A 20,000-nucleotide genomic window follows, 5' to 3' on the forward strand; every position below is an offset into this window, starting at 1 on the left:
TCTCGTAATCACCGCCCAGCATCAGTGAAGGACTTGACCTTTTAATGGCGACGTGTGAAGTGCAGTGTTCCGAACTCTGTTTCGACTCAATTACATGCTTGAGGAGAGAGGTATGGAGGCGGGCGAGGCTCAGTCCCACGGCACAATAGGATGGGGCAGGTGACTGGCTGGGAAAACGTTGGCATGGGTGTGGTGGTGTAGCCTGGTGTGGTAACAGAATGTGGCCAGACCCTGTGCAGTGATTGGGGGGGAAAACGAGGAAGAGAGCTGCCCAAACCCTCGTGCTCACTCAGCCTGGCAACACTTCACTCGCTCGCAGTCACACGCTCGCACGTGCGCACCACACACTTCATAAGGCATGGTTATGTTTTTAAGCCAGCAGATGCACTTTGTTTGAAAGAGCCTGTAGTTGCCTGTACTTGAGCAAGTGAGTCAGATTGTTGTACTCTGTGATCCCAGTCTGCCTCATCTGGTTCGGTTGACGGTTTGTAATGACCAGATTATTTTTAGCACATGACATCCATGCTCTCTCTCTCTCTCTCTCTCTCTCTCCTCTCTCTCTCTCTCTCTCTCTCTCTCCTCTCTCTCTCTCTCTCCTCTCTCTCTCTCTCTCTCTCTCTCTCTCTCTCTCTCTCTCTTACACACTGACACACACACATGCACATATACCGCAGACCCCCCTCCTTGTCTCAGATGGTCAGGCTGATGTTAAACTGATAAATGGCCGCAGATCAGAAGCAGATGTCGCGTCTTCTGACAAGGTCATTTCAGCGGTCTGGCCCTCCGTCCCTTGACGACTGCTGCCACAGCCTGCAGAAACAGCTGTTGAGAGAGAGAGAGAGAGAGCGAGGGAGAGGAACTGCAAAGAAAGAGGGGTTATGTAAAAAAGACAGAGAGAGAGCACATGTGGAAAAGAGGATGCTGGACGAAGGAATGCAGAGTGAAATAGGAAGCAAAGAGGCTCGGTGTTGGCAGAGGAGGAGGGGAAACTAATGTTTTTGCCTCCTGAGAAAGGTATTAAGAGACCAGATAGAAGTGGAGAGGTAGGGAGCCGAGGCTAGCCAGAGGCCACCCTCTCCATCAAACTCAAGAAAATAGTGTGTGTGTGTACTCGTGTACACTGTTCCACTTCTGCAATAATAGGTAGTATATCCTTCTGGAGATGACAATGACATGTTTACCCATAATGACTAGTGCAGAATGAATTAAAATAGCACAATGCATTTGTGTTTGATCAGACCTGTCTAAAACCTGCAACATACTTGTACATTTTCCCCCTGTGTTAAGATCCAAATAAAAGCATTAAAATATATACGTGTGTGTGTGTGGTGTGTGTGTGTGTGTGCGCGCGCGCATGTATATCTGCATACAGAACTGCATGCATGGGTATGTGCAATTGACCTCAGTGGTCCACGGTCCACCCCTTGTCTAAATCTCTGTGCCTTGGATGCGTGTTCCAAGCCTCGTCCAGCAACAGCGCCGTGTTTCGAAAACGAGGAACAGAAGTGAGTCGCTCCAGTAGGGCACTGGGCAGGCAGGCGGAACGGAGCGCCAGGGAGGGCAGCTGGAGCAGAAGTGTGGCAACCCTGTCCGGGCCAAGCGGATTAGGACGTGTTGTGCTTAAGGCTGCTTTGTCCAGATTAGCCTCAAGGCCTGTTATCGCAAAGAGGTCTCGTTTAATTAAGATGCTGTGCATTTTGTCGACCTCGATTCGTTTGGGTTTCTTTTAACTAACTGTGTTTTATATTTGTTTGTTTGTTTGTTTGTTGTCGTCCAGGGGCCACAAAAGAAATCGGCTCGGCGCTGACCCGGATGTGCATGAGGCACCGGAGCATTGAGACCAAGATGAAGCTCTTCACCACGTACGTCTCCTCATGGCATTCAACCTCCATATTCTCTCTCTCTCTCTCCCTCTCCCTCTCCCTCTCTCCTCAGTGCTAGGCCAGCACTGTACCACTACACATGCCACTGGTTTCCCCTTAATGTGCCTTAAGGGAAAAGCAGAACAATGAGATTGGGCCGAGTATATAAAAGTAGCCAGCATGAGAATGGAGCATGACATGCTTCGGTTGAAATGTTTCTCCGTAAAAACAGAGAATGCGAGAGAAAGAAAGTGTTTGTGTGTGTGTGTTTGAATACAAATAGGCTATGTGAGTGAATTGCTTGGAAGAGAGAGGGATTGATCGGTCCCCCTCTTTAGTTCCAGTTCTTCTCATAATTGTAATGCATGCCTGTCCTTGCTCTGTGTTCCGCCTTAGGGATAGAACCGCCAAAAACTGGCATGACCCAAATGCCACTCCGTGTTCTGCAGTGTCAAATGGAACAAGCCTCGGTCGGCCCTGGTGCTTATTGCCATGGTGATGGCTGATCTCTCGTCTCCTCATTTCAAAACCGCCCTCGTTGCTCGCACCACACTAGGAACACAAGTCACCGCTTAGAGAATCAGGAGGGTGCAGAGCGCCATTGGTCATTACATTGCGACCGTGTGTGGGGGGGGGGGGGGGGGGGCGCGGACCGGACCAGACCATCAGACCGTCCGACAGACAGATGTGTGCAGTGGCCTTTGGTGCTGAGTCTCACCCTGCTGAGGCGATTATAATTGCTCTCCATGCTGTCACGGCCTGGGGAACAGAGGTATTGACTTGTACTGGCATTTTGGATGAGTTTGGGATTGATTTTCCTCCACCCCCACCTCTACCTTGCCTTCGCATGCACACATCCATGTTGGGCTAGAGCACATCTAAACGCAGCTCACTCCATTCAATACCATTCGTTATTATTGCACAGCCACTCACCATGCAAGGGCGTGTTGCTTTGCATTGCATCATGTAGGAGACGCGTATGGATGGGACACGTATTAGACTCTATGGATTTCACATAGAATCATTGCTACGTGTCCCGCTTCTAAATCTTTGAAACTAGTCTAGACCAGACAGACCAGCTTGTAGCCATCTGCATTCGGTAGGCTATATTCACCAGACCCATGGCTATACTGGAAATGCAACTGTTTTCTGTGCCCTGAGCATATGCTTGCCTTTCTCTGTCTATTATCTGCAGCGTTAGGGCCTCCTCTTCGATGAGATTGCGAGTCTGCGGAGCAGCGAAGTTACAGGCTATGCCCATGCGTCTGTCACAGGTCTGATCATTTGCGGCACATAGATAGATTGGTAGACTATAGGACTGAATGTACAGACTATAGGACAGAATGTAAACTGGGCCACGGATGGTAAGCACAATTACATCAGCTTAAAGCTATCTAGCCTAGTATAACCTAAAACTAGCTTTATTAAAATGCCACACCTCATAGGCTACTGATTTTTTTATTTTTATTTATTTATTTATTTTTTTTTATTAGAATAGGCCTATAGATATTAAGATAATAAATCATTATGCAAGTACTTTTACTTTTAATACCACCACTGACACACACACACACACACACACACACACACACACACACACACACACACACACACACACACACACACACACACACAGAGGGAGAAAGGGGGAGGGAGTGTGAGATTCCCTATCCTGTCACACAGAGTCCTTGTTTAGGGGTGCTCTCCTTACTGGAGCGACGGCAGACATTTTTCATGATGCCCTCCGGCAGGCCCAAATTCCCCCAGACCTATGACTCCCCATTCCCTGCCGAGCCTGCAGGACGCTGGGCTACGGACAGCAGGGGTGATTGGGATCTCGGTGCTGTTCAGGGGGACGGCGCTATGGTGGATTGGGAATGAGGAATTACGGCCGTGATTGGCTAGACCTATAGAGGCGGGCGGGGCGGGAGGGGGGGTAATGGGGTTTGTGGGTTCAACATTGAGGTGTAGCATGTCTAACCACTGGTCTCTCCAGATAAGATGCTGCATTACAGGACTGAATCTCCTAAGGGGCTGGTCCTGTCTGACTGATGTGAAAGGCCTTGGCTTCGTCTCCCAACAGGACACAAACCCACGCTTTGTCTGCGCTGACCGCCCCATCCATGTTCTCTCTCTCTCTCCCCGACGGCATAATAAGATGGATATAATAACATTAGAGGTGCACAGGGGCCTGATCTGTTGTGATTGCACGCCATACTAGACTAGTCGAAAACAGCCCATGAATAAATATTAAGGTTTACAGTCTTGCCATAGGAAAACAATTCTACATTTCCAGTAGAGTTTGCCATACCTGATGGCAAACATCACCATTGGTATGATTGACATTATCGGTGGCATGAAAACATAAAACATTTCAGAAACGCAACACACAGATGTCACCCTGTGATGTTTTCTGCCGATTGAGCCTAATAAGTGTATGTGTGTGTGTGTGTGTGTGTGTGTGTGTCATGTGACTGCGGCATGAGTGGTTCCTGGTGACCGAGTCGGTCAGAGTAGGTGGAGGGGTGTTCAGGGGACGCTCTCCTCTCCTTTGCTCTCTCTGATGGCTTGTCTGATTGATTGACTGTCTCTGACTGCTGATTGAAAGACTGGTCGACTGACTGACCGACCGGTCGGGTCATGGGGTTTGTGCTTGGCAGGGCCCTCATGGATAACCTGATCAACCCCCTGGAGCTGAAGATCGAGGAGTGGAAGAAGGTGGCCAGTCAGCTGGACAAAGATCACGCCAAAGGTACAGTGCAGTCCGGTACAGTGCAGTCCGGTACAGTGCAGTCCGGTGCAGTGCTGCACACTCCCTGATTTCTGATGGCATTGACGCGCAACTGGCATCGAGCAGCCAAGTCTGTCACACATGAATTACTGTAGAACTAATTGAATAACTTAAAAACAATAAATGCAATTAATTTAATACCACGGGCAAGATCCTAAGCCCAAAGGATGAGTGGGTCAGCACAGTGTCTCCACATGTTACAGTGTCTCCACATGAGACTTTGCTTGTTGCTTTGCTCCTTACCCATCAAGGAAATTATGCCCCCATGTTTCTCCCACTGTTATCATGGGAATATGCGTGGTTTTCCAAGGAAGCGGACATTTCTTAGCTAAGTTAAAAATATTAATGCCCCCTTTTCTAAACAATGAAAACCATACAGCCTCCTCAAGATAAATTTCTTTCATAAACTAAGCTGTCCAAAATAATTAGCCCCAAAGTAAAGAGAAGAGCACTAGTGTCATCTATTTTTTAAATGTTGTGCCCTAGCCGGTTAAGCTATTGACCTTGGTGAAATATTCCTCTATTAATTATTCATTGTTGTTTAAGAGGAGAGGAATCCATTCTGGGCCTCTTCCCACAGAGTGGAGGCAAATTACTTAAAAGGTTTAATCAATTGAGCAGTGACCAAATGTATTCATCTGTTGCAGAGTACAAGAAAGCCCGTGCAGATATCAAGAAGAAATCTTCTGACACAATCAAATTGCAGAAGAAGGTTAAGAAAGGTAAGAACTTAAAGTATTTGACTAGGTGTGTATTTGTGTGTTTGTTTTTGTGTGTTCTGTTTTGCTGACATACAAATACAACACCTTGGGCACACCATGAGCAAAGCAATCGCACACCGTGTGAATCAGAAGTCGGAATGATGATGATGATGATTTATGCATAGCAACCAACCCATGGCAAACAACAGCCGTCGGCAGGTGTCCGGTTACCACCCCGCCACTCCCGTTGTCAAGGGCAGACAATAGCACACCTGTACACACCCCGCTGTCGTCATGCCATCTCCACTCGTCTTCTCGGAGCGCCACACCCTGGTCTGTCTGACCAGCGTGGGCATTGTGGTTTACGGTGTGCCCCTCCCCCGTGATCTCAGGAGGTTACACAGTGCAGTTCTTTGTTCCATCAATTAAAGAGCCCACTGCTGTGCAACCACTGCTTTGAAGGCCTTTATATAAAAAAGAAACCACTACCATACCTGAGACACGTTTTCTTTTCGTTTAAATGTCTCTGCCTTTCATCATTAGCCCGCTCTGCAGTTTAGTATAACATCAGTTCATTTGGAGGTTTGTTTGGGGGGAGGCTTGGGAGATGCGGTTAGGCCTGTCAGTGCTGATTCCTGGTAAGTAACCTCCTCGAGGCCTGAAGTTCTTTCTGCGTGCCCGCAGGGGTTAGGAGTCATATGGTCTCTGTGCTCAGAGCTGCGGTATGAGAACAGGCCAACAGAGGACACAGAAACTGCAACGTCACTAAAGGAGGGGAAAGACAAACTTGGATTGGCTTCGGAGAGAAACATAGTGGAGTGCATGGAGAGGATAAGAGCAGAGCGAGCATAGAGAGAAAGAGAGGGAGCATAGAGAGCAAGAGAGGGAGCATAGAGAGCAAGAGAGGGAGCATAGAGAGCAAGAGAGGGAGCATAGAGAAAGAGAGGGAGCATAGAGAAAGAGGGTGCATATATATATATATATATATATATATATATATATATATATATATATATGAGAGAGAGAGAGAGGAGTGGATGGTGAGGGTGTGGAGAGATGTAAAGCAGGGACTTTTTCTCTGAGGTAAGAGCCAGCTGTGTGTGTGTGTGTGTGAAGCTGGCCTTGCCAGCCCCGGGCTCTGTCATTAGAGGCGACTGGACCACTTCACAGAAGGCCCCCTTGGCCCGCACTGCCCTCTCTCTCGTGCCTCCCGTCCTCTCCAAGAACACAACCCACCCCACCCCCCCAGCGTTGTTCTCACACCCCCTCAGTTTATATGTGCTGCTTCATTTAGTTTGATTTGCCTGCCCTCCCTCATTTGAGACTACACCAACACCCCTCCCCCCCTTCCACTGGACATTTGACAGTCAAAAACAGTTAAAAATAAACACCTCCCTTCTCCCCACACACCGGTTAGGAAAGCGTGGTGAGACTTTGTACCAGGAAGGCATCCGTCTTTAGCTCCCACACTGTGGAGCATGTTGGATCACCACAGACAGTAGCACGTGTGACCCAGTGCTGAATGAGGAAGCTGGTCTCATCCAGGTTTTATGGGTAGAGGGCAACGCAGCACGGGGGAGGAGAAGAGAGGAGGAGGAAGTGCGGCTCTCCCGGCAGGAAATGGGGCGTCCACTGCAGCTTAACACTGCCCAAGGACACACGTGTGCAAAGGTGGAAAAAAAAAAGAGACATGTGAATCCTTCCTCTGCGTCCCCTCCACACATAAACACAGCTATACAGACCACGCGTACTAGGCGGTGGGAGCTGGGCTAGGGTGCAGTAGCCTGAAAAGCTGTGGGTTCAATTCCCGGCTTCCAGCGTTGTGCCCTTGAGCAAGGCACTTAACCCAAGTTGCTCTGGGGGCAATGGCCCTTGAAATATAATTGACATATGTAAGTTACGTTGGATAGAAGCGTCTGATAAATGAGTAAATGTGAATGTAATACTCACTCCTGCCACTGTACTACACCTAAGTGTTAGCCTCCGATCCCTCTGGGGTCTAACAGGGGAGCTGCATCGGGCGCGTAACTGAAGCGATCCGTTTGCGACGCGTAAAAATATTTTAGAAGACCTTTTTAGGTCTTTTTTTATTTTTTAAACGTACGCACCAATCACGTGTGGTGTAGCTGCTTCCATTGATTATAGTGGAAGCAGCCTACGTGGAAGGTGGTGCAGCGTACGCGTCGCGAACGGAACGCTTCAGTTACGCACCTGGTGTAGTCCCCCGTAACAGGGGAGCAGGCACGCTCAACTCCAGTTGAACTACGTACTGAAGGTGATGGGTCTAAGACAGAAAATGGCCTAGTGCCGAAACGCATCCATCTTTTTGATATGCTCCCAATAATTCAACCAGAAAGAGTATTTGCTTGAGTGTGCATTTCTTCTCTCTGCGCTCTGTGTACTAGAACACATCAGAAACCACTCTTGATTAGGAGAACTCGTCTGGTGAAGCTCATCAGAAGCATTATGTGAATTGATTTCAATCAGGTGTACTTCAAAGCAGGGATTGCGGAACACAAAATGTAGTAGCTGGCTTTCTATTCAGCTCTTCTCTTATATTAAAGTGCACTCATGGAAATGAACCTTGCAAAAGAAAATGGGTGTTCATCACTTCAGGTTCTCTAGCGAGCCTTAGTATAAGCACCGAGTAAAACTGTCGTTTTAATATAAATAAACCTTAGTGGCATTTTACCCTATGCGAAACAGAACTTAATCCACCCCTCTTTTCAGTGAATAAATGTTTTTATTTGACTTCACAGAGTTTACGTACGTTTCAATTTCCACTCCGGATTTCCTAGTCCTATTTGAATGTTTTAATAATCTCATAAAGCAGTTGGAAATATGGGTAGGTGGAGTTGGGAGTGTGGTATGGGATGAGTTGGTTGAGACACACACACACACACACACACACACACACACACACACACACACACACACACACACACCCTACCTCACTGGGCTTGTGTAAATGCATGTGAGATATGTGCAGTAGTGCATGTGTAGTTTAGTGCAGTAAAGGGTGCCATGGGCTACTTCTATGTGTGATTCACACACTTGTCATCACTCTGGAAAAGTGTGTGTCGGCTTTTCTCAGAAAATCACCCTCATACGTCTTAATACTCAGACACACTCATATACTTACGCACACACATATATACTTACACACACACACTCATACACTTACTCAGACATGCATGCACACACACGCACACACACACACACACACACAGACGGATGAATTCATTACAATTCCTCCAGCTGTTGAACACAATCTGCCACATTTGGCCTTCATTAGAACTTCCACTGTGTTCTGCTCGCTGTAAGTGCCCCTGGGATAGTCCGTCTGTCTCACAGAGCTGAAGTGTTTGGAAACACTCCGTCTCACACACACACACACACACACAATATTGATGCTAATGTGGCTGCCAGTTGCTGTTGAGGGAGAGCGAGCCACAGGTCTTTTCTACTGAGGCAGACTGGCTTCAGCCCAGGGGTGCGTTCCATTTCTGACTCGCTCAGTTCACTATGAGTGGTATGAAGCTATGAAGGTCAAATGAATTGACGGTACAGGTGCCTCTCAAGGATATTTAGGCTTCGTTGTTCAAGGACGTGTAGACGTCAGCCTGCTGCCTCCTTTTTCTCCCCCCAACCTTTCTCTGTGACTGTCTGTCTCTCCCCTGCCTCTGTCTCTCTCTCTCTCTCTCTCTCTCTCCGTTTCTCTACCTCTCCTCCTTAGTTTCTCTCTCTTCTTTCCCCTGCCTCTGTCTCTCTCTCTCTCTCTCTCTCTCTCCATTTCTCTACCTCTCCTCCTTAGTTTCTCTCTTCTTTTCCCCTCCCTCTGTCTTTCCTATCTCTACCTCTCCTCCTTAGGACATGTAGGCGTCGCTGTTCAAGGGCACTTAGACGTCATCCTGCTGTTCAGGAAGGGACATCTCCTCAGATTGGTTTCTTTTTTGTGCGTGCACTATTTTCTGACTTTCCCTCTCTCCTGTTGTAAATGGTTATTCTCAGGCCCCCTCTCTCACCCTTGCTCATGCATGCACTCCCACCCTCTCCTAAATCTCTCCATCTCTCTCCACTCTCTCCATCTCTCCATTTCTCCATCACCCTAAATCTCTCCATCTCTCTCCACTCTCCATCACCCTAAATCTCTCCATCTCTCTCCACTCTCTCCATCTCTCCATTACCCTAAATCTCTCCCCACATCTTGTCTACTGAAGCTTATTTAGAGGACTAACACACTGTGTGTTTGGGTGTGGTGTGTGTGTATACTCTGTATGGAGTGTGTTTACTAAAGCAGTGGGTTAGGGAGCGTGCTAAGGAGGCCTCAGTTGTGTGTGTGTGTGCGCGCAAGATTTGAATTATTTAAACAGGCTCGACATTAGTATGCTAATGCTATCACAGCTCTTTCTCTGATGGCGGCAGTATAAGCAGAAAGAAGAGAATTTTAGATTTGTGTGTTTTCTCCCTCCATTTCTCCCTCTCTCTCTCCTCCTCCATCTCCCCCCTCCAACTCTCCTCCTCCATCTCTGCAACAGTAACAGAACTAGGTCAGCATGGTGTTCACATGCTTGCATTTCTGGCCTGATTTTACACCCATAAACAGGGTCCTAGAACCACACACACACACACACACACACAGAGACAGAAGGAGAGACGCATATATTTACATCCACAGTCCACACAGACACACACACTCTCCCACTCACACACACTGATGTACACACACTGATGTACACACTCACACAGGAGACTGTACAGTGCATAGGGACATGCCTGCTGATTTCTGCGTGCGTGCGTGCGTGCACGTACACTTGCCTCTGCCACACTTCTACAGGATCAAAGCTATTTGATCCTGTTACCAGTGTTTAAACTACAGCCTAAAGTGATGCGTAAGCTACTCCCCCAAGGGTCAAAAATGCGGTTGTTGTGTGGTCAGATTTGAGTGGGTCCTGCAAGCAAAGGAAGTATGTCAGCCCAGAATGGTAAAAGTAATGCTCCATGGGCTGACCCAATGGGAGACTAGTGGGTCACTGGCAGCCCCAGACAGCTCAAGGTCAGAGGGTAGGGTAGGGCAGGCTGTGTGTGTGTGAGTACATTATGACTGTGTGTCCGGCACATTAGAGGCACTCTTTGGCCCTGCCCATTACTCAGGCCAGAGGGCAGCATGCCTTTGCAGTACAGATCCCCCTCTAGCTGCAGGCTGATACCAGGCAAGCACCACACACACACACACACACACACACACACTCTCACTCACTCACTCACTCTCTCTCTCTCTCTCTCTCTCTCTCTCTCTCTCTCGCTCTCTCTCTCTCTCTCTCTCTCTCTCGCTCTCTCTCTCGCTCTCTCTCTCTCTCGCACGCACACACGCACACACAGAAATTCTCACATACACACATGCACAAACCTTCACACACACACAAAGAGACTCTCACATGCACAAACCTACACACACAAAGAGACTCTCACATGCACAAACCTACACACACAAAGAGACTCTCACATACACTGTACACACACACACACATCCCCGGTGGGAGAGTCAGCTGGGACAGGCAGGAGTGGCCCCCTGCACACCTGTCCCTACCGCACGCTGACCCTCGAGCCGGTGTGTGTTTCAACAGACGGCACAGATTCCTCACTCCAGCCCGGAGCGGAGCAGGAGCTCCAGCGGCCAGCCTCCAATCGCTCACGGTGATGAATACACTTTTGTACAGGCACGCGCACAGATACACACACGCGCACACACACACACTATGCTTACACCATAAAACTTAAAGGTTGATGCCCATATAAAGTAGAAAAGGACTCGCCCAAACTGCTCTTACCCCTGTCCAAACACATTCAGCTGCTCTGTTTAAATCAGTGCGGTGTGTGTGTTTCCGAAAAGCCTGAAAGGGCCTTTAAAAGAGAGGTTCGGAAAAACTCCCATACCCTCCCGTTCTATCTTTGGCGCGCTGAGGCTTTCAAGGTCACGTAGACCAGGTTGCTTATGCCTTCAGGTCCTGCCAGAATCAGTGCCTCATTGATTCTTGTCCTTTTGTCTCTCTCTCTCTCTCTCTCTCTCTGTCTCCATTTCTCACTTTTTTTCTCTCTTTCTCTCTCTCTTTTTCCCTCTTTCACACTCTATTCTTCTGTCCTTTTCTCTCTATATTCCTCTTCTTTTGCCTTTCTCTCCTCCTAACCTTTCTCTGTGACTGTCTATCCCTCCCTCTGTCTGTCTTCCTCTCCTCCTCTGCCCCCCCTCTCCCTCTCTCTCCCTCTCTCTGTGTCTCCCTCTCTCCCTCTCTCCCTCTCTCTCCCTCTTTCTGTGTCTCCCTCTCTCCCTCTCCTCTGCTGGGCTCAGGGTTGTTCTTGGCAGCTGAGTGCAGTTGCTCAGTGCCTGGCCCCACAAAGGAGCCCTTTGGAAGTGTCACGGCCTTCCAGCGCCTCTGGAAAGAGCCGCTCAGCAGACCTGCTCTCACACACTCCAACAGGGCCTGGACACGGCGTTCAGTCGTGTGTGTGTGTTTGTGTGGACTTGCATGTTTGTACAGAAGAGCCATGAGTGTCCCATCTGATAAGACTGTCTGTCGTCCAACGAGGTTCATCAAATTAGAGCAGGCATTGAACCTCTTGTGGTCATTCCCCTGTGTGTGTGCGTGTTTGCGTTTGTGTTTATTCGTGAAGGCAGCATCCTGGACATGAACTTCACCTCTGCCAGGATGCCCCCTTTAACCCAGAGACGTTCATTTTCCATCAGGATTACACTGGCTCATGCACAGACATGATGACACAGTAGAATACCGCACCCTGAAGCATTAGCTTTTGATAAGTCTTTATTCGACCATGTCTTCAACAAAGGCACGCGTTACGTGTCAAGAGGTAACGCTTGAGAGTGTGGTTTTTTTTTTCCCCAGTCTGATCTGAATGGTTGAAATGGGCATTAAAAAGTTGAATAGGACCCCACCGTGACCAGGGCCTTATTAGCAGCGCTGCAGCCCTGGAAAGAGCCGCCTGCCTGGCCAACAGAGTGGAATGTTGGCTCCATGCTGGCGATTAACCTGTAGCAGCTTTATTGTACGAGGAGCAGGTGCAGGAGAAATCAGCTGGTTGATTATGACAAGGGGCTTTGAGAGAGAGAGAGATCCTGAAAGAGGGAGAGAAGGAATGTGGTAGAGGCCTGGACAGGCGCGCACAGCACACCATCTGATAAAACATCTCTGCATCTGACAGACAGCTGCAGGATGAATCGGAGCAATGTTGACCTTTGAACTTGTGTGGTCATACCCTTGCACTCATGCACACTTTTGTGTTTTTGTTTTTCTCATCTTGTGAGAGGGTTGTGTGTGTGTGTGTGTGTGTGTGTGTGTGTGTCTGTGTGTGCGTGAGAGAGTGAAAGAAGAGAACAGGGAAAGTTGTCTTGTTGCAGTGTCAGCATGCCTCTTCTCGACCTAGCCTCTCTTTGGCCCCTCTAAATAAGCATGCACAGCTTTGACCCTTCCTCAGAAGACCTCTAAGCTAACTGATAGAAACTTGGGTGGAGAGTAGTCACAGGTCCTGAACCTCCAGTGAAAGTACAAGCAATATGCTATAGCTAAAGCAATAGGAAGACCTATAATAGGTAACTTCATAGTGTAGTTTGAGGAATGTTCTATGTGAACATGCAGGAGAAGTCTGCTTTGGGGAAGAGGGAAATGTGAGGAGCTCTTCATGTGAGCGGGTTAGAGAAGCATTCCTTCCCCTCAGGGCTTGGCTCTGACCTCTGACCTGTGCTGTGATTGGTAGATGGGAGGACACTTATCTAAAAGCGGGAAGGAGTTGTGTGATGTACATTAGAAATCTTTTTCTTTTTTTGCCTTTTTCCTTTTTCTTCTGTCCTATCCTCTCTCCTTATCTATATCTATCCATCTCTCTCTCTCTCTCTTTCTCTCTTTCTTTCTCTCTCTCTCTGTCTTTCTCTCTCACATGTCTTGGCTCCTATGTGGGAGGCTGCTCACTCTCCTCCATTGTGGGCTAAAAGCAGCAGCCGGCTCCCCCACTACAGATTCAGATTCCTGGAAGTCTTTTCTTCATCGCCAAAACACACACTCACACGTACGGTTTCACACCTCGGCCCCAGCCCACCCACTCTGCAGCGCTCCCAGTCACACCCTAACCCACTGACAGTAGCTTCTCTGGTATGCAAAGATGAGTGTACACACTAGTGTGTGTGTGTGTGGCTTGTTGATGTTATTAGTCATGTTGGTGCCAATGTTTATTTAAATTGAGTACAGTAAAGACGTTAAGCTAAGACATATCTCGCATGACGTGCCAGCGTTAAACGCCTCAGCAGGAGCAGCTGATGGCATTGTCCGGCATTTGACCCCTAGAGGTCAAGAGGTCATCGCTGGGACCGGCCGGGCCCCTGGTGCTCATTAGCCAGAATGCGTGAGTGTGTGTTGTATTTGCAGGAGCTCGATGCCTCCACAAATCCCAAACAGACGGCTCCCCCTCCCAGAAGCAGGGAGTTTCCTTAAGAAGCTGTGCTCCACTCTCTGCCAATCACTGTACTACTCGGGTTCAGCCAAAAACCAGGTCTCGTTTCAGAACATTTCTACCGTGTGTGTTTATAGTGGACGAACCTTCCTTCCTCACACACCACCCGTTGGCAGAAGACACAGCGTGCTTCAGACGAAGTGCGGAGTGAGTGCAGAAGAGGGAGAGTTGACCAAAGGACGGAGAAAACATTGTAAACGACAACACAAAGCTGCTGAGACGCTGTGTGACTGTTCGCTCCCATTTAAGTTTTACTTCATCTCTTCATTAGGGCTTCGGTTGTTTTCTGACGGCACACAAAAGCTAATGCCCTCATCCCACCCCAGTCCAGTCCAGTCCACTTAACAACGGCTCGCCCCTTTGAACTGCTCTAAACAACTTTTTATCCATCTCTTTATTTGAGTCTACTCTACGGCCAACAGTTGCCTCTTAAGAAGGGGGGAAAAATAGGCAACCCCCCCACCACCACCACCACCACCACTCGCCCGTAAACGAGTGAGGCATGTGGACCTTTTGATAAGATGAAAAGCCTTGGCTGTTTCTCCTCTCTCTGATTCACCAGCCGAGCCGAGTGGAGAGCCGGTGGGCCCCGGGCCGCTGCCGCGGCAGGCTTACTGTTCTGTTTATGGGGGCGCTGCTCTAATCCGCAGGACTCTTAATATGGCCAGCGGCGCTATTTTAGGGGATTGCGTTGCGCTGTCAAGGCTCTGTTTGTTTGGACGGCCTCGCCCTGCCACCCCGTGTGTTTGGGTTGCCTGGAGATGACCCGCGCTTGCCTGGCTGGGCGCGACGTTTACTGCGTGGCGGAGCAGTTTCTTTTTAGACGTGTTAGTGTTATAGTCATGCTCACTTACTCACACACATACACACTCACACACTCTCACACACACAGCACGTATGTTTTTTTCCGTTCAGTCACTGTTCAGCTGTATCTATAAGTGTTCTGTGTTGAGTGGCTCTGGCAATGTAAGTGTGGTCTAGACCAGGGGTTCCCAAACTTTTCCACGACAAGGCCCCCTAAATACCACTAGGTTCTGGCCAAGGACCCCCTTGATGTGTTATTAAACCCATCGACAATACTACGGCAAATGTAAAAATACATTAAAAAAGCACTTTGCGATAGAGCATACAGTGTTTAAAAATTGTATTTGGGGCTTTCTGCTATATGAGAGCAATCACTCTACTATTATTCAGTCATTATCATGGAAAATATAATGTCCAGATATGCGACACAATATTATAATGGCATTGTATAACAACCCTCATAGTAATAGGTATATTTTAAATTTTCAAATGTGTTTATTTGTTCCTTTTATTTTTCCTTCCAACTTGCTGAGGCGCCCCTGGCACCCCCTCGCGGCCCCCCAGGGGGCCCCGGCCCCCACTTTGAAAACCACTGGTCTAGACGAGAGAAGAGTGGAACTCCTCAGCAGAGCATGGATCCTCTTCCATGTACATAGCATATGAAGTACCATACCGTGAGGCCACTCTGCATCTGAAGCTGTGAGGAGGATGGTGCATTGTGGGTAATTAAGTTTGTATTAGACTGGAGAATAGTGGAACACAGCAGCATCAGCAGAACAAGGATCTTCTTGCATGTAGATACAGCATATAAAGTACTCTTCGCCATTGTGATTGCTATTCTGACTGTATCTGAAGATGTGTGCGGTGCATTGTGGGTAATTGAGTTCTCTGGATGGATGGTGCGGGAGCAGCAAGACGTGCTGAGTGCTAATGTATGCTGAGTGCTAATGTATGCTGAGTGCTAATGTATGTGAGTGCTTGCTGATGGAGGAAGCCTCCACCCTGCGGGCTGCTCTGTCACGGCTCACCTCCATACACAGAGATCCCTGCTGCCCATCACCCTTCTGTTCAATCCAACCCGTTTTCAGACCCAGACTCACATATGAGAGCTCTCCATCTTGGATTTAGTTTTCATCTCCTCCCCAACCCACATCTACTCCCTCTACACACACATGCCCTGTCCGGCGTTGTGTTGAGTTCAGAGCCGTCTGTTTTGCAGCTGTGTGTAGTGAGTGATGGCAGCTTGAGCAGATGGTGTAGTATTCTTCCATGGCCAAGAGCCTTTAGCCACCATTCCAACAACAGTTATCCACACTGCTCTCTCCCTCTCTTTCTCCTTACTTTCTCTCTCTCTCTCTCTCTCTGTTATTTTTTCCATCTTCTCTTGTATTTCTTCTCTCTTGTCACCTCTCCAATCACAGACTCCAAAATGACTTGCATCATTCCATGCTGTGATGAAAACAGTTTGGAATGAAGAATTTTGTTGCCTCAGTTTTTGTTTGTAGTATATAGTATAGGCGAATTAAAGTCCCTCTTACTCTCTCATCCTATCTTCCTCTTGTTCTTACTCATCTTTCGTCTCCTTATTGTACTTCTCCTCCTCCCACTCTCTCCTCTTCTCCACTTTTCTCTCCTCATTGTACTTGTCCTACTCCTCCTCTTCATTCCTCCTTCTCTCCTCCTCCTCTCCACTCGTCTCTCCTCTTCATTCCTCCTCCTCTCCTCTTCATTCCTCCTCCTCTCCTCCTCTCCACTCGTCTCTCCTCTTCATTCCTCCTCCTCTCCTCTTCATTCCTCCTCCTCTCCTCTTCATTCCTCCTCCTCCTCATTCCTCCTTCTCTCACTCCTCCTGCTGAGTCCTGCTCCAGACCCCCTGAAAGGAGGAGCTGGAGGAGCTGTAGAGGTGGCCATGAGGAATACATCTCAGTGCATTAGTGGGGGAGCCCCCGATCCCCCTTTGCACAGAGTTGTAAATCTCTCTTCAGACTGCCGTTATTTACTCCACACATGGAGTGCTGAAGTGAAGCGCCACTGGGCCCGCGTTCGTTTGGCTCGGGGGGGCATCAGCTGCTTGCGCGGGAGCGCAGGGGGGGGTTGGCGGTTGGCACCCCGCTGCCATGCCGACTGGCTTCTCCCTGGCACCCAATCTGCCCACTCCGCTCGCCTTCATCCTCCCGGAGAGCCAATCGCTAAGCAACCCGTGCGAGTGCCAGCCCGAAGTGTCTGTCGCCAGGCAACCAGTCAGGTCGGAGTGATTAGAGGCAGAGAGAGAGATGGAGCAGAGTTAGTTTGTGTGCCGGAGCACTCGCTCAGAACCTTCTGCAGGCTAGCGTCCTACACACACACACACACACGTTCACGCATGTCTGGATGGATTACATACATGAATGCACACATGCACGTACATAAACACACATGCATACATAAATGCAAAGACGTGCACATGGATGTGTCTGTGTGTGTGTGTGTGTGTGTGTGTGTGTGTGTGCACACACATACACGTTCAAACATACATTAACACACAAACCACATATATACCATGATTTGTTTTAGATTTGCATTATGTGGGAGGCAAGAACTGTATCTGTTAGCTGCATAGCGTTGTGTTTGTCGGTAGGGGAATGTAATTGAATCGGATGAGAGACGAGAGATTGGAACTAAATGAAAACCTTTCACTAAATGAATGATGATAATGGTTTCACCCCCCCCCCCCCCCCCCCCCCCCTTACATAAGCCTTGTCTAGCCCTGTGAGTTAGTCTGGTGTGGTGCTGGTGGTGATGGGGAGAGAGGTAGGCGGGAGGCTGACACATCACCCGACCTGGCCCGGCAGAGCTGGGTGTCCCCACAGCTGGCCCAGTTGCTGGAGGACACATTTCATCCCTCACAGCCTCCCACCTCCACTGCCACACATCTCCCTCTGCCAGGCCTGTATCACGACAAGAGCGGAGCCCTAACAACCGGTTCACCATCTGACTAGCAGACTAGCGTTCACTCTGATATAACTGTCTGCCGACGTCAGGCCAGGCGGTCACATCTTCTGCAGTGTTGCCGGGAGGTGAATGAGGTTGGTTGCCTCACGACATCAGTTTCTTTAGGTGGCAATACAAGTTTTTTGAATGCCTGTCTGTACTTTTGTAATCAGTGGGCCCGGTGTATTTTGAGTGACTGGACACTATTTTGAATGTGGCAGTATTCGTCCGGAATTAAGGAAGGTTCCAAAAGAAGCTTCCAGAGCCTTTTAGAATGTTCCAACTTGCTTGTGTTCTTGGGCATGCTGAGCCAGGTCCTCCCGGTGCTTTGGCTGTGAGGACCCACTGTACATAGGGCTAAGCCGAGCTGATCTACTGTAAACTTCACGGCCCCTTCAATCCTTCCTGTGACCCCAAACACAAGCGCTGGGCAGTGTGTCAGCAGAACCTCTGTGTGTCTGTGTGTGTGGGTCTGTGTCTGTGTGTGTCTGTGTGTGTGTGGGTCTGTGTCTGTGTGTGTCTGTGTCTGTGTGTGTTGGAGAGGGAGGGAGACTGAAAGGGAGATTGTATGTTTGAAAGTGGAATCTGGAGACTGGAATCCTGTGTATATATTTGAGAGAGAGAGAGAGAGAGTAGGTGTTGCGTGTGTATGAATGTGTTTATTGATGAATGAGTAATAAGAGAGGCTGCTAGAAGGAAAGACGAGGTGCTTGTCTGACTTAACCTGAATGGTGTGGTATGCAACACCTGTGTGCGTGCGTGCGTCTTTGTGTGTGTGTGTGCGTGTACGTGGCTGTGTGTGTGTACGTGCCTGTGTGTGTGTTTTAAGAGGGGATTCTCCGATACCCCCATCCCCTGCCCCCAGCTGCTAGGTCTGGGCCACAGATCTCGGGTGGAATGTTGGCAGTGCCGCTGCGCTGGGTGTATTTTTATTACGAACAGGCCGGCTCCAGCACTCTCGGGGGCCCACACGGTCCACTCATGGTCCTGATCCAGATCCACGTCCACCGGGCAACGGCACCAGCAGCAGAGTGTTGGCTGCCATCTCTGTGGTTACGGCGCCGTCGCCGCAAAGAGAGCGGAGCACGAGGAAGAGGAGGAGTAAAGAAAAGGAGGAAGAATCCAGAGGAGAAGGAGAAGAAAACAATCCCTCCATCATCATGTGACGGTTAAAACTCTCACGTGGGCTGAGCCTCTTGGCTCGGTTTGGGGACCTTAAATCAGATTAAGTGCAGCGTTTCCTCTGGTTTACCTAATCAGTGTGGCTGCTGTGAAGGCCGGCTGGCCAGTACACACACACACACACACACACACACACACACACACACACACACACAACACAAGCCCGTCTGTCCACACGTCCTCACGTCCAGTCAGCCAGCCACTGGGCTCCTAGTCAGCCACCTCTTACCGAGGGTGTGGGGGAGTGTTTGGGCGGGGGGGTCGAACGCTGCTAACTTGAAGGACCCCATATGAAGTGCTCCTAACCCCAGTGTGGGTGGGTGGTGGGAGAGGCCGGTTCGCTGTGACAGGACTCCCGGCTGTGAAGACTGGGTGAGTCGGTGGGGGAGAGCCTTGGGGTGAGACGCTCGGCATAGATAGCCCAGCAGGAGGGGTCACTTCCCAAGCTAATAATAGCGCTGGAGGAGGGACGGATCAGCAGGCAGGGCGGCCGGGACAGATGCGCTCTTACCTAAAGACTTGCATAACACCAGCGAGGACAGGAGGCCATTTTAGCCCCTTCGCCACCACCACCACATGCTGATCACATTATTAAGGCTGGAGATTAGTGTGTGTGTGTGTTTGTGTGTGTGTGTGTGTGTGCAAAAGAGTGCACTGTTTTTTGTTCTAGTGGGAGGCTACAGAAAAAAACAAGGAGAAGATACAGAAAATGAAAAAAGCGTTAGATTGTCAAAGAGACTGTCGGAAAGAGAGGGAGGGAGAGGGAGAGGGAGGGAGGGAGGGAGAGATGGAGGGAGGAGGAAGATTGAGTGTGGGAGGGAGACTCCAACAGGTTGCCAGGGAGCCTCAGTGCTTGTGGTATGCAGCAACAGCTGGATGCAGATGTACAGCATCCAAAATAACCCCCCACATACCACACACACACGCACACACACACACATGTGCCTACACCCACTCCACACACACACTGAGCCCTGTTCAGCTCTGCCACGCGCCACAGACTTCTTTGGCTCTCTTACACAGAATGCAATCCTCTACTCCAGGACAGTGTGTGTGTGTGTGTGTGTGTGTGTGTGTGTGTGTGTGCGCACAGCAGAGTGCGAGTGCGCATGCCCCCTGTCAGTCGAGTCGGTCTCTGTAGAGGCAGATGGAAAGAACACCCAGCAACTG

General features: G+C 49.3%; 1 protein-coding gene across 2 annotated transcripts in view; it reads left to right on the forward strand.

Annotated features, from left to right (window-relative positions):
- Positions 1–20,000, forward strand: part of mtss1 (MTSS I-BAR domain containing 1) — a 69,057-nt gene that overhangs the window by 31,848 nt on the left and 17,209 nt on the right. For both annotated transcript variants that reach the window (XM_042089326.1, XM_042089327.1), the window contains exons 4-6: positions 1,778–1,862; positions 4,523–4,614; positions 5,301–5,375. In XM_042089326.1, coding sequence (XP_041945260.1) covers positions 1,778–1,862; positions 4,523–4,614; positions 5,301–5,375 — 252 coding nt within the window. The remainder of the gene's footprint in view (positions 1–1,777; positions 1,863–4,522; positions 4,615–5,300; positions 5,376–20,000) is intronic.

This window comes from Alosa sapidissima, chromosome 4 (assembly GCF_018492685.1).
Source record: "Alosa sapidissima isolate fAloSap1 chromosome 4, fAloSap1.pri, whole genome shotgun sequence".
Taxonomy (NCBI): Eukaryota; Metazoa; Chordata; class Actinopteri; order Clupeiformes; family Clupeidae; genus Alosa; species Alosa sapidissima.